General features: G+C 40.4%; 1 protein-coding gene across 2 annotated transcripts; it reads left to right on the plus strand.

Annotated features, from left to right (window-relative positions):
- The first annotated feature begins 191 nt into the window (after positions 1–191).
- Positions 192–12,892, plus strand: cratb (carnitine O-acetyltransferase b). 2 transcript variants are annotated; one of them, XM_023401760.2, is made up of 16 exons: positions 192–401; positions 503–588; positions 876–1,100; positions 1,736–1,854; positions 3,037–3,090; positions 4,867–5,032; positions 6,243–6,417; positions 6,985–7,075; positions 7,646–7,733; positions 7,814–7,914; positions 8,671–8,790; positions 9,968–10,090; positions 10,348–10,483; positions 10,607–10,669; positions 10,805–10,942; positions 11,997–12,892. In XM_023401760.2, exons 2-16 carry the CDS (start codon positions 538–540, stop codon positions 12,198–12,200), a joined length of 1,854 nt encoding a protein of 617 aa, XP_023257528.1. In that variant the 5' UTR covers positions 192–401; positions 503–537; the 3' UTR covers positions 12,201–12,892. The 2 variants fall into 2 exon arrangements, with proteins under 2 accessions (XP_023257528.1, XP_023257527.1); XM_023401759.2 differs by having other exon boundaries at positions 193–588.
- The last annotated feature ends 410 nt before the right edge of the window (positions 12,893–13,302 follow it).

A 13,302-nucleotide genomic window follows, 5' to 3' on the forward strand; every position in this document is an offset into this window, starting at 1 on the left:
CTCTTAATTTCTGAAAGTTTTTTATCTTTTAAAAGACTCAGACCGAAATGCCATTTAAAAATCCAACACCAGCTTTTGTTTAACAGGTTAACAAACACGGAACTACATTCAGAGCACAACGCCATCCTGAGTTCAAACGGCGACACCGTGTGGACAGACGCGGTAATGCACACGAAGTTTTGGGTCACGTAGCTGTTTACGGAAACATTTTTACGTCAACACGTGTGTGGGCTTGTATGTAGCTTCAGTGCAGTCCGGTACGTGAATATCTGCATGTTCACAGTCTGAAGAAACAAAACCACCGCGTGGAGTTGTCTGCCTTTCATCGCATGCACATATGTTTTCAAACTAGGATATATCGAGCGATGACGACGTTCACTCACAGCCACCGTGGAGAAGAAGTAGGAGGAGGGCTGGGCTTCGTTTTGGCGATCTGACCCTGTGGAAACTGTGCAAAAGTTACCAGACAATAAACACAGAGCTGCTTTTTTTTGTCACACAGATGCAACACAGAGTGGATTTGTGATTTAAAGCAACATGATTTTCAGGAAAATTCAACCAGGAACCTGCAGGGCTTGGCTGTCTCGGGTGAGTCGAGTTCTGCTTTTAGAGTTGGATATAGCTGACACATAATCTCATTTACAATGTATTTATTACAGTTAAACAGTACGAAGCAGCTGGGCATGTTCCTGCGGTCACACTTCCTACTTTTGATACGCCCTAGTCGTGCCCTTTTGCCGTTTAGTTAAGCTCTCGCGCAGAGCTACTGTGCGAACGCTATAATTACACTTTTAAACTTTTTTATTTTTTGGCATAACATAAATATAATTCACCCAGTTTAGCAGCAATGTGTAACCATCTCCCTCTCCTTCCAGGTTTCATTGAGGCAGGAGGTGTGCTTCTTCTCCTCTGTGCCCTCCCATCCGGTGCCCCCGCTGGCCCACACATTGCAGGGTTACCTGAGGGCACTGGAGCCCCTGCTGCCCCCCGAGGAGCTCCGCCACACCCGCAGGATGGTGCAGGAGTTCGGCAGGCCGGGCAGCCTGGGTACACAGCTGCAGGAGGGGCTGGAGAGGAGAGCCAGACACACCAAGAACTGGGTATGTGTCTCCTGTATCAGTGTGGGAAGTTTGACAGGTGTTGTGTGGGAGTGTTTTAAAGTTTAGATATAGCTGGTGTTTGGAGCATTCATGAGTGAATCCAGTAACGTTGATAATAATAATACTAATAATACTACTACTACTACTACTACTACTAATAATAATAATTATTATTATTATAATAATAATAATTATTATTATGATTATTTGTATACAAAACTTTCACAATTAAAAAAACATGTAACAACTTGAAAACATTCAGAAAACGCAGACAAGGCTCCACAGTCAATTAATGTGAATTAATTAGTCTGTTGATATTGAAGAATAATCTCATCCCAGCTTCTCAAATGTGAATATTTGTTGGTTTTCTTTTTCTTCACTTATGTTATATTTAGTATTTTAGTATAAAACACAACTTCCTTGGTAAAGATATATTTGTTCATTTGAGAGACAATTTTTTTCCCCATTTCCTGTGTAAATCTGAGCGGTGAGCAGTGTTCCCAAAAATCTGACATCACTGCTGTGGTTTTGTTCCAGCCATAAAGTTTACACCGACTGTCCTGACAAAGTCTGTTCTGCTGTTCTCTCTGAAGAATCATGAAGTCCTTCATGTGTGTGTGGTCTCTCCACTGCAGATCTCAGACTGGTGGGTGCAGTGGGCGTATTTGGAGAGCAGACAGCCCCTGCCTGTGCACTCGAACCCGGCCATCTCTCTGCCGAGAAGAGATTATAACGACTGGAGGAGCCAGCTAGTGTGAGTCAACACGTACTGATATGGTCTGCCAACAATGACACAGCGCAGCAGAGTAGACACTAAAAGCGGGTGACATGTCGGTCCTTATGCTTGGAGCGATTATTTAAATGTGTTTAAATATACGTCAGGGATGTGGTGATAGTTTCATAGCACAATAAACCCAGTTTCCTACAGAAAAAACATATAAAAACTGCAGCTGCCCAGCTCTGTCAACTCTGCCAAGGAGATTGTTTTTCACCAGTGTCTGTTTATTTGTTAGCAGGAATATGCAAAAAGTACAGAACCGATTCACACCGAACTTGGTGGAGGGACAGAGCACGGGCCAGGGAAGAACCTGTTAGATTTTGGGGCAGATCCGGATAATTTACTATGAATTCAATTTTTTTTCTTTGAAGTCTGGTGTATATTGTTTGACACTGGCCTTGGCTTTTTCAGAAATAGGCAGTGAGATATTAGGTGTCACTGAAAAACTGAATTCTGTTATCACAATCAATACTTTAAAATATGCGTTCTTTCTTAACAAGCACTCGATTTTAAGAGCCTCTTCTGCATGACTGCATTTACATGCAAAGGAACACTAATAGTACAGATACACATATTTCCAATAAATCAATTAATTAATCAGCTTGAATTCTGTCAGTATAAACACCGTTAAACACTCAGCAGAATAGTAAGAGCAGACAAAAAAAATGCGTGTACTTTGGTGTTGTGTCTTTGGGTCATCAGTTATGCGTGGAGTTGCTTAGCCAGTGTTGCTATGATGTGGATACACACACCTGTTTATTTTGTGTATAATGACTGTCGTCATTAAGACCTTGTAACTTGTGTTCCTGTTATGTGCTGAGGGAAACTCCACAGCCTTTAAGCCTTTACCAAGATAATTGCATTAATTACATTGAGAAAATTCATTTAGGTCAAGCTTAATATTTGGTTGTTTGGGGGAGTTTCTTTCAAGTTACCGATGTGATGATGCATCATTTTCACCTGAAAAACCGTGACGGTGCTGTTTTAGTCCTGCTCTGTTCTGCATTAGTGAACCCTGAGTGTTAATACGACACATTCAATAGCTTTTACTGAATATGAACCGTGATTGATTTCCAGCACTGCATGTCCATAACAGGAAATCTGACTGACTGTGTTACATGATAAAATACTGACCACAACATGTTCCTCTCCACATAGGTTTGCATCCAAACTGATCGCAGCAGTTCTGGACTTCAAGGCCAAAATAAACAAGTAAGTCTTGATTTTATGACTGAGATGTAGCCAGATAAAAAGTACTGCTAATAAGCAAATCTAAGACAACATTAATGTAGCACTTAATCCTTTACATGTTTTAAATGTTAAATGTCAGTGAAAATAGTAATACCGCAGTGTAAAAGTAAGTAATCATAGCGTTATCTGTGTTATATTGTTATACATATAAAAGCACTCGATGAAGCGGCGTGTCATGTTTCAGAAGCTCATCATACGATGTGTATGAAAAATAATCAACAAAATACAGATTATATATATGAGTAAATGTAGCCTACTTTGCACTGGATCAGATGCATTCCTATGTCACACTGACCTCAGTGTTTGTGTGTGTGTGTGTGTGTGTGTGTGTGTGTGTGTGTGTGTGTGTGTGTGTGTGTGTCCTGGAGACACCTACTGTAGCGGGAACTAACAGGTACTTTGGCAGATGTTTATACGTCTGTGGACAGATTTTTGTCAGTGTGATGAATCAGAACGGTGCAAGATACAGTCACAAAAACTTCACAGGCGTGTAATTGAGGTCGAAGTGAAGGTCAAGTTCGAAGATAGATGTGGTCCGTCGCTGCTGGTGAGATCCCGTTGCAAGATTGTTAATCTCTAATAATTTAATTTAGTCAGTGTCAAAGTTCTGTGGGATTAGATGCAGTGAGCATTCGTGAGCACAGAGAGTTCAGGATATTCTCTAATTCCAATTTAAACTAGCTTATAATAGTTATCTGCTACAAACATTAGAGATGGTGATAAACCATAAACCGATTTCACAGCTCTGAACAGCGTTTGCTCAGATGCCACATTAATCCTCTGTTGTCATTTTAATCTGTTGTTTAAACTGTCTCTTTCATTAGCTTCTATTTTAGTGCTCTACCTTTAGCCCGGCTGGCATCGCCTATTTCTCTGCTGTATGAAGTTAATCTTTGTCTAAATTTATTCGCCCCCACTCTTCGTAACAGGATATTTACAAAGCCAACAGCACACTACTGAAACATCTCTGTGGGGAAAACTGTTTGGCCCAGACCCACGTGAAATATTAGTTATAAACAGATGTCAGTGTTCGTTTTAGTGTGTTAAAGTTAACCACATCAGGACATTTATAATAGTATTATTGAATAATCTGTGGTCTCTCAGCTTTCTTATCCATTTTAACTAGTTTGTTGAGGAAAATGAACTTTAATTTGATTATTATTTACAGTTCATAGCTCAGGAATCAAGTGTTTCTTGTCTTAAGTACTATTATATTTATATTTTAATCTATAGAATACTATATAATAGCGGCTTATTAGTTTCTAATAACAACTAAATAACAACTAGGGAAGCGTCAATAGATGGTTTTCCAAGCAGGTTTCCTTCCTGGTTTGGTCTGGTTGCATGTTTGGGGTCATTGTCCTGCTGCAGGAGGAGTTTGGGATGGTGGACATGAGTCTAAACATCTGAAGTGCCTTTTGCAGAGTGCTGTAGCTTCTTTGTTTCCACTAGTAGTTATCGTACATCAATTGAAGTCACTGACTCTGCTTTTAGTGCCGCAGCTATCTCTGGCCTCATGTAACCTTAAAACCAAAGGGCTCCATTGAGCTCCTGGCACTAAGGTATGCACATGTTAAATTTGTGAAAAAGTGAGCACACATATCAGAGTGGTATCTGAGGTACTTCTGCATCGCAGACCTAACTCGCTGAACCGAAACCCTGTGTCCAGAGCAATGAATGAATTTCTTAAATAAAGTCACTATTAACAGACACGTCTGTCTCCTTCTCCCCCGTCAGTGGCCAGCTGCCAGCCGAGTACATGCGAGGGAAGCCTCTGTGCATGGAGCTCTACCCGCTCCTCTTCTCCTCCTGCAGGGTCCCCGGTCCCAAACACGACTACATCGCCCGCCACGGCCGCTCCCGGCGCTCGCCAACACACATCACGGTCGTCAGGAACTACCAGGTACGATGAGCCAGCAGACAGCAGATGATGCTGTCAGATTTATAATTTTCTTTTTGTTGACTTGGCATAATCCATCAGGCTGCCTGATTACAGGTTCTACGACATAGCAGTCACGTCAGGTGGAGTTTTAAACAAGTTGCACATGCACCAAGCTTTGTAAACAGAAGTCATGTGGGCTCACTAGAAGCTCTTTTATTGGAGTTTTGGCAGCAGCTCTTCCTGTGGGACTAGAGATTCTGGCAGACGGAGGGATCAAAACAAATCAGATCTCAGTCGTCTCAGCTTTCAGCCTGATGGAAGTTTAATCTTAAACCTTTGAATTTAAAGTCTATTCCTCTTGCAAAATGCCAAGAATGACTTTCAGCTGACATTGTTGCTTTCCTTTGGTACATTTGGCACTGATATCATAAACTACACTAACCCAAGTGTTATACAGGCTCGGCCTCTGACACCTCATGCTCAGCTTGGTAGAGTTACAATTGAATTTCTGTGTGAAAATGAAGAATTGGATCCACTAAGTGCTGATAAAAGGTTTTAAAGGTTAAACTGCTACGTTTTTGTAAACATGGTCATCTCTGTATTATGAGCCCTTACCTCACATTTACTGCTCACAATCAAAAATAATGCAATAAATTATTATGTTAATAATTAAGCAATCTGCATATTATTGTCTTGATCACTCATTTGTTTTATATCGTGTCCAAAAATAGTGATAAAAATGTTGTTTTGTTGAGTTCACAGTGATGTAAAATCAGAGAAAAGCAGCAAATATTCACATTTGAAAAGCTGAAATCAGAAAATGTTTGGCATTTGTGATCAATAGACAATTAATTGATTATCAGAAAAGCTGCAGAGTGATTTTCTACTGATTGATTGATTCATTAATCAATCTGTCAGTTGTTTTCCTAAATAATCAACCAATCATTTGGTCAACAGAATATCAGAAAATAGTGAAAAACACAATTTTACAAAGCCCAAACTGTCATTTTTAAATTTCTTGTTTTGTCCAAGCAACAGTTCATACCCCAAAAATGTTTAATTTACCATCAGAGCGGAAAAAGAAAAGCAGCAAATATTTACATGATTGTCTGCGGGTCTGTGTAAATCATGATTAACGAATGTGGACCAACGTCTCTCTTTCCACACTTACATGAATTTAAACTGGCCGCTAAATACTCACTAGCGTCTGGTGATGTCTTTTTGTCACCAGTTCTTCCAGCTGGAGGTTTACAACAGCGACGGCTCGCGGATGACCGAGAGTCAGATCCACGCCCAGCTGCTGAGGATCAGGTCTCAGTCCTGGAAGACCGACAAGGAGCCGATGGGCATCCTGACCAGCGAGCACCGCCACACCTGGGGACAGGCCTACAACCGCCTGCTGAGAGGTAGACAGCAGCACTGCACACACTCCCATCAAATGGTTGTATGTAGCATTTACTATCAAAGAATAAAGGTAATACAATCCCAAACATAAAATATACAAATATACAAGATAAAATAATTAAAACATTTACAACAAATACCATCAGTTACCAGATTCTCAGCATGACTTTAACAGAAAAGAAGGAAGCTGAGTAATTGATCACTTTGATTGATTACCTATCTCAAGTAAGTTTTAAGTGTTCTCTTATACCATACTGGCATGAACTGGAACCTGGTAATCAATCCCAGTTAGGAAATCAATGGTACACTTCGGTCAAAGTGTATTCGATTTGTAGTTAATGGGCCAAAATAATCAAAACTATTATTTAAATGTAATGAACGACGTGTCCCAGGCAGCACAAATCCAGACCTGCAAAGGTAAACGGTAAATGTCCTCAGCTTGTGTGTTCTGAATGTCTTTGTTGTGTGTCAGCACAGTGACAAAAAAACAAGAGACACGGCTCCAACTTTAAATGTGGACATGGTTGAATGCTCAGTGTTTGGTTTTATTCTCTCTGTGTGTGACGCAGATAAACTGAACAAGGAATCAGTGCGGCTGATAGAGACAGGACTTTTCTCCTTGTGTCTGGATTCTCCAGTGATGAGGATATCAGATGAGAAGTACACATGCACACACACACACACACACACACACACACACACACACACACACACACACCATAATCCACACTCAGGTATGTCTGTGCTTGCTAAATATGTTGGGTAATCCTCTGTGTGTGCTCAGATATAATTGTGTCGAATGTTGACATTGGATCTTAAGCAACAATTTACAATTGTCCCTTCCTCCATTTTAAATATCGTCCTACTTTCTACTTGCTGGCAGCTTTGTAGCTAAAGTGTGTTACACAGTTAGATTTGGCTGCAACTTATGTTTAGTATCTCATTATATTTTTGATTAATCGGTTGCTTGTTCGGTTTGCAAAACATTAGCATATTAATTATATGTAATAATTAAATCCAAAACCAAAATATTCAGTCTGGTAATATGGCAAATCCTCCGGAGAAGCTGAAACCAACAAATATTTGGCATTTTTGCTTAAAAATTGATTTAAACAATTAATCAGTTATCAGTTATTGATTTGAGTTTCACAAATCTTTAATAACTTCAATATCACAGATATTTTTTCTCGTAATTCGTTTTTTCCTGTTTGTTCCAACTTTGATTGGCAGGTACGCGAGCCGTAAAGCAGCTCAGATTCTGCACGGAGGCGGGACGTTCTCCAACAGCGGTAACCGCTGGTTCGACAAAACGCTGCAGGTGAGCAGCAGGAAGAATCACACACGAGGAAAGGTTAGATTACATAAGTAACTAACTCTTGTCTGTGTTTGTTTGAACAGTTTGTGGTGGGCGAGGACGGCTCATGGGGTCTTCTGTATGAACAAGCCACAGCTGAGGGTCCACCCATAGCAACACTGCTGGACCACATCCTGGAGTACTGGTGAGACAAAGGGTTAATAAAGAGTGGGGTTGTCCTGTCCTGATGTTTTGTGGTGTTTTATATTGTTTTTGTGTTTGAATTATTTTCATTATTGGGTCTGAATTTGCCAGCCACCAAGCACCAAATGTCAGTACAATTTGTCTGGTGGATAATTTTGTCTTTGGCAGATAAAAAGTTTTACCTGTGACACTTTGAGTTCCTCTGTAATACACAGTCTTTGGTTTGTCCTTGTCTCCTTCGGCGGGGCCCCGATTAAGTTCATTTGATTTAGATAGAAATTATAAGAAAATCATATGTCACTGGTTCTGTACATCTCATCACATTTAGAGTTTTTAAAGTTATTTTTTGCTGGTAAAAAAAAAAAAAAAGAATGATTCCTGGCAGGAAATCATTTTATTTGCATCAGTGTTATGGATTTTTTGACTTCCCCTTTATCCACAACCTAACAAGTGTCAGCGCTTATTTGGTGGACGCTTTTGTCCAACGTGACGTAATATTTTTCCTGTGAAAAAGCGCTGGAGGAAGAGGCTGCATGGTGCTGGCACCGAGTCGCAGAGGTTGTACTTAAGCTGCAGCTAAATGTCTCATTACAGAACAACTGTTAACACGTGCAACACAAAATGTGTCTCTGTAGTGAAGAAACTCAAGCAGATGTTGTCGAAATGGATCATTATAATATGAGGTGGAAAATAGCTGGATTTATGCTTTGCATTCGATGTACTCATGAGCAAGTAATGTGTGTTTTCTTGACCACAGTGAGAAACCAGACCCGAAGAGGGCGCCGCTGGTCCCTCTGCCGATGCCCAAGAAGCTTTACTTTCACATAGACCGAGAAATCAAGAGAGACATTGAGCACGCCAAGCAGAACCTCGATATGTAAGCTCTCCCTCTCCTCACTTACTCTCCTGCACTGGGTGGAGTGAGTGAACGTAAGGTCTCTGCAGAATACTTATCATGATAAGAGAAGAACGGCCTCGCTGCTTAGTGTAAGCTGGGTGTTTGCTTTTCCGATCAAGCAAAGCTGAAGTGAACTTGGCCAAAAGGAAAAGCAGCAGGAGTGTAAACACACTTATCTCCTCCTGAGTTTAATGTAACCTTGATGCAAAGAAAGCTCTCGCTGGATCCACTGCCTTTGTTGCATCACTTGGAAGTTGTTATTGTGGTCCAGGCCTTTATTTCCTGACCACAACTCAAACACAACTCCCTCAGTCTGCTGTTTCCCTTAAATCACTGAGCTGTCAGGATGTGAATGCGGAAAACGTTTTTTCTAACATGCACTTGAACTGGACAGCTGTTACCTTAACTTGACCCCTTGTCCCCCCTATTTATAAGTAGTATGTTAACGTTTAATGAAGGGGGTATAACAAACTACAATATAATTGCAAGCAGACATACTGTATTTGTATTTGTTAAGAATTTATATGTAATAATAACAATAATAATAGTAATGATAATAACTTTACTTGCATAGCACATTTCATACAAAGATTGCAGCTTCAAGTTCTTTATAAGACGGAGAAAAAAAAAACTAAAAACTAGCTAGCTACTCGTATGTCTCAAAAAATCCAAAATTTATTAAAGTACAATATGAAAAGTGCTAAAAAAAAAAAATGTCATAATTGAGCAGCATATTAAATACTGTATACCTCTAGGATATTCACATTTTTTAAATGTAAATTTCTATTTTATATTCATGATTGCAGTGGTGCTCATATTTTCTCTTGCCTTATGCACCACAACCTCCTTGTATGTGAAAACCTACTGGATAATAAACCTGTTTCTGATTCTGATTCTGATATCATGGAGTCTAACAACTTGAGGAACACAAAGCCTAAACATAGCCTCACAGCCTAATTCAGCCAACGGACTTGCTCAGATTGTCATCATCCCTGAAGCATCTCCCCTGCAGTACGACCGCCTGTCATCACATGACACCTGAACAAGTTAATTTGCTGTGAAGGACAGTGAGATACGGCCAAAAGCTTGAGAAAAAGCCAGTTAGTGAACCTTGAGTTTAGAAACACAGGATGATGTTTTTATGAATTTCCTGCAGATTGATCAACGACCTCGACGTCAACGTGTTCAACTTCAAGAGGTTCGGCAAGGAGCTTCCCAAGAAGTACAACCTGAGTCCGAACTCCTTCATCCAGGTCGCCCTGCAGCTCGCCTACTACAGGTCAGCAATGAGACGTTATCAAAAGATTTGGGTCATAGTCAAGCTGTGATTGTTTATATTTAAAGGAAAAATCCACCATTAGAAAACCAACACTATTATTGTCAGTGTCATATTTTAAAAACCCTCTGATTTAGATCATTTCTGTCTGTAATGTTTGTGCTGGAACGAGTCGTGATGAACAAATAAGACCAAAGACTGAAATTATCAATGTTTTTGTTCTTATATTTTACTCCTTATACTTTTTTTTTTGTTGTTAGAGTTCACAATGAGGTCTGTCCGGCCTGTGATATTGCTTCTCAGAGGATGTTTAGAGGAGGACGGACAGAATTTATTCGCTCGCCAACCAATCAGACGCTCATGTTCATACAGGCCTTTGACGATCCGACTGTATCGGTGAGAAACACGATGATACCAGGGAATTGTTCCGCAGATTTTATTCGGTTTCAGGTTGATTTAACAGTTTGGAAATGTGGAGTTGCTTGTAATCGTAGTGAATGCATTATTTTTGTGTTGCAGCGGGAAGCAAAACTGCAGCTGTTCAGAGAAGCGGTTGATGCCTACACGGCTCTGACTGAGCTGGTAAAAGCCAAGTGAACAATCTCAAACAGCTTTTGTCTGTTTTTAATTGATAAATGCTTATATATATATATATATATATATATATATATATATATATTTATTTTTATTTATTTTTTTTTTTCCTGCTCCTTTCAGGCACTTAAAGGACACGGCATTGACCGCCACCTGCTCGGGCTCAAGCTGCAGGCCATCGAGGAAGGACTGAGCATTCCCAAAATCTTCATGGATACAGCGTACGGGCTGGCAACGCACTGGAAACTCAGAACGGGGCAGGTGTGTTCCTGTGTGACAGCGTTCCTATTTGTTGATTTACGGATGGTATTTAAAGCCCTGTTGCAACAGGAAGTGAGAATTGTTTTGGTTTTTTTTCTCCCATCATATGAGAGGAGTTTTTCTATCAGCAGTTTCCCCTGTTGTTTTGGAGCATGTGATATTCTCTTAATGTGGCACATTTACCGTCAACAAAATGCATTTTGGGAGTTTCCAGTAATCAAGCTGCTCCTCTTGTCTTGTTTGCTCCTGATTTGGCTTTAATCATGTTCCTGAAAGCTGAAGTTCATGTGATTTTTATGGCCTGTTGTTATGCTCCTGCTTATTATAAGTCCCATATTGTGTTGTAGCTGCTGTCTTCTGCTGTGCTCTTTCTTAATCTGGTGAATCACTCTGGATCACGGTCAACACTTGTCAGTACTTCACCCTTTCACACTGTGTTCAGTGTAGACTGCGTAACATATCCTTTACATACAATGAATAATGACACTACGAGCCAACACTTTTATATGCTCTAATTTTAAGGGATTTAATATTTTTCCCATTTAACCAGTTTAAGAATGTTTTGTTCGTAGATTTGAATTTGTGAGCTGATGCCAACGGGCTGCAGAGTAAAATCTATTAGCAAGACAGTCATCCTCATCCATTTTTATTTCACCAACAATAGAGCTGAAAGATCCTCTGGATTACCCGGAATTTCTTAATTCATTTAGGTTATCTAATTAGATTAATTATCTCATTTTGCTGGGCAATGTAGAGAGATATGATCATATTCTGTTATCTTTTCGGGCTGCAACTAAACGACTTTCATTAGTGATTATTGTGCCCGATACGAACTGATTGATTATTCCTTTAGGCGAAAAAATGTTGGAATGTAGCTGCTGAAGTCTAAGTTGACATCTTCAAACAGCAGGTCCAAACACAAGTGTTTAGTATTTTTACTATTTAAAGCTGAAAAACATTTGTTTTAAAAATGTTGATATCAGAAACAGTCTTAGTTTTCTAGTGTTTACATTCAATCTGTGCAGTCATGTTCTCCTCTCTATTGTCCCCTCAGGTGCCTGCCAACACGGACAGCGTGATGTGTTTCGGGCCTCTCGTTCCCGACGGTTACGCCATTTGTTACAACCCCCAGGCAGACCACGTCCACTTTTCCATCACCGCCTTCAACTGCTGCGAGGAGACTCACGCAGAAACATTAGCCGGCACCCTGAAGGACACCTTGTGTCAGCTACAGGAGCTGCTGCAGCCTACCGTGTAGAGCTGCTCCCACGGCATGTCCAACAGGATCAACCCACTCGTATGCAACCGAGAAAAAGACATTGTATTTTCTTTCATTTTGACGTCTTGGCGAGGCTTTTTTTTTGACTCTGATGCCACTTAATTCTGAGCGAGTCAGAAGGCAGTGTCTCTGAGGTGCTTCTGATGCTTTTTTTTTTTTTTTTAAAAAGCTTTTAATGAAGCAATAAATCTCTTTCTAGCAAGAGCAGAGCAAGTAGGCTGCGTGATAGCTGCTACAGTGGTTGCGCTCGTCTCGTATCATATCAGTGATGAAAGCAAAACAAAAGTTAAAGCCAACCCGACACTCCAGCATTAATCGGAAACAAGCCAAAGCGTACATGTTGAAAGCGACTGCACTCCATTTGCAAGTCATGAGATGAAGCCTGACTAGTCACCTCCACAGAGAATACACTACGTTTCGTGTCTTGCGCTCCCTGTGATTTTGCAGGTTGACGAGTCTGTTTGAAAAGGACCAAAGGCCAGAAAGCTGGTCGTTATTGGTGACAGCGCAGAGAAATGACAGGTTGTTCCTCTCTGAGCTTGAATGACCTGATCTTCTGTTGTATTTACTGAATGTTGAATTGAGTGTGAAGAGGCTTTGACCCCTTCAGTGGGGCGTGGTGTTCTGCTCTCAGCCTGCAGGACTGGTTAATAAAGCCTTTTATCACATGATTCCCCATTTAAATGCTTTGTGTGTGTGTGTGTGTGTGTGTGTGTGTGTGTGTGTGTGTGTGTGTGTGTGTGTGTGTGAGAGAAAAAGAGAATATAGCAGTGATTAGGAAAGCTGAAGTACAAACACCTCAGAGTTGAGTGTGTTTTGTGCCTTTGTTATGGTTATAGCCTGCAGACATCACTGAGTTATTTCCACCATGTACTAATCCATGAGATATTATGCACAGTCATCTCTAAAAACAGGAACCAGGGCAAAACAGGCAACTACCCCGGGGGTAGTTTTCACGGTTGATCAGAAATAAAAAGCAATTTGAATATGTCAACTTGCGCTTCAGGGAATAAGGATGGCATGTTTCTCTATTTTGACATCTTACACACTGGCCAGTCAATCTGTTATTAAAGAAAATAAT

This window comes from Seriola lalandi, unplaced genomic scaffold (assembly GCF_002814215.2).
Source record: "Seriola lalandi dorsalis isolate HSWRI2012SDOR001 ecotype SW California unplaced genomic scaffold, Sedor1 jcf7180002053753, whole genome shotgun sequence".
Lineage (NCBI taxonomy): Eukaryota > Metazoa > Chordata > Actinopteri > Carangiformes > Carangidae > Seriola > Seriola lalandi.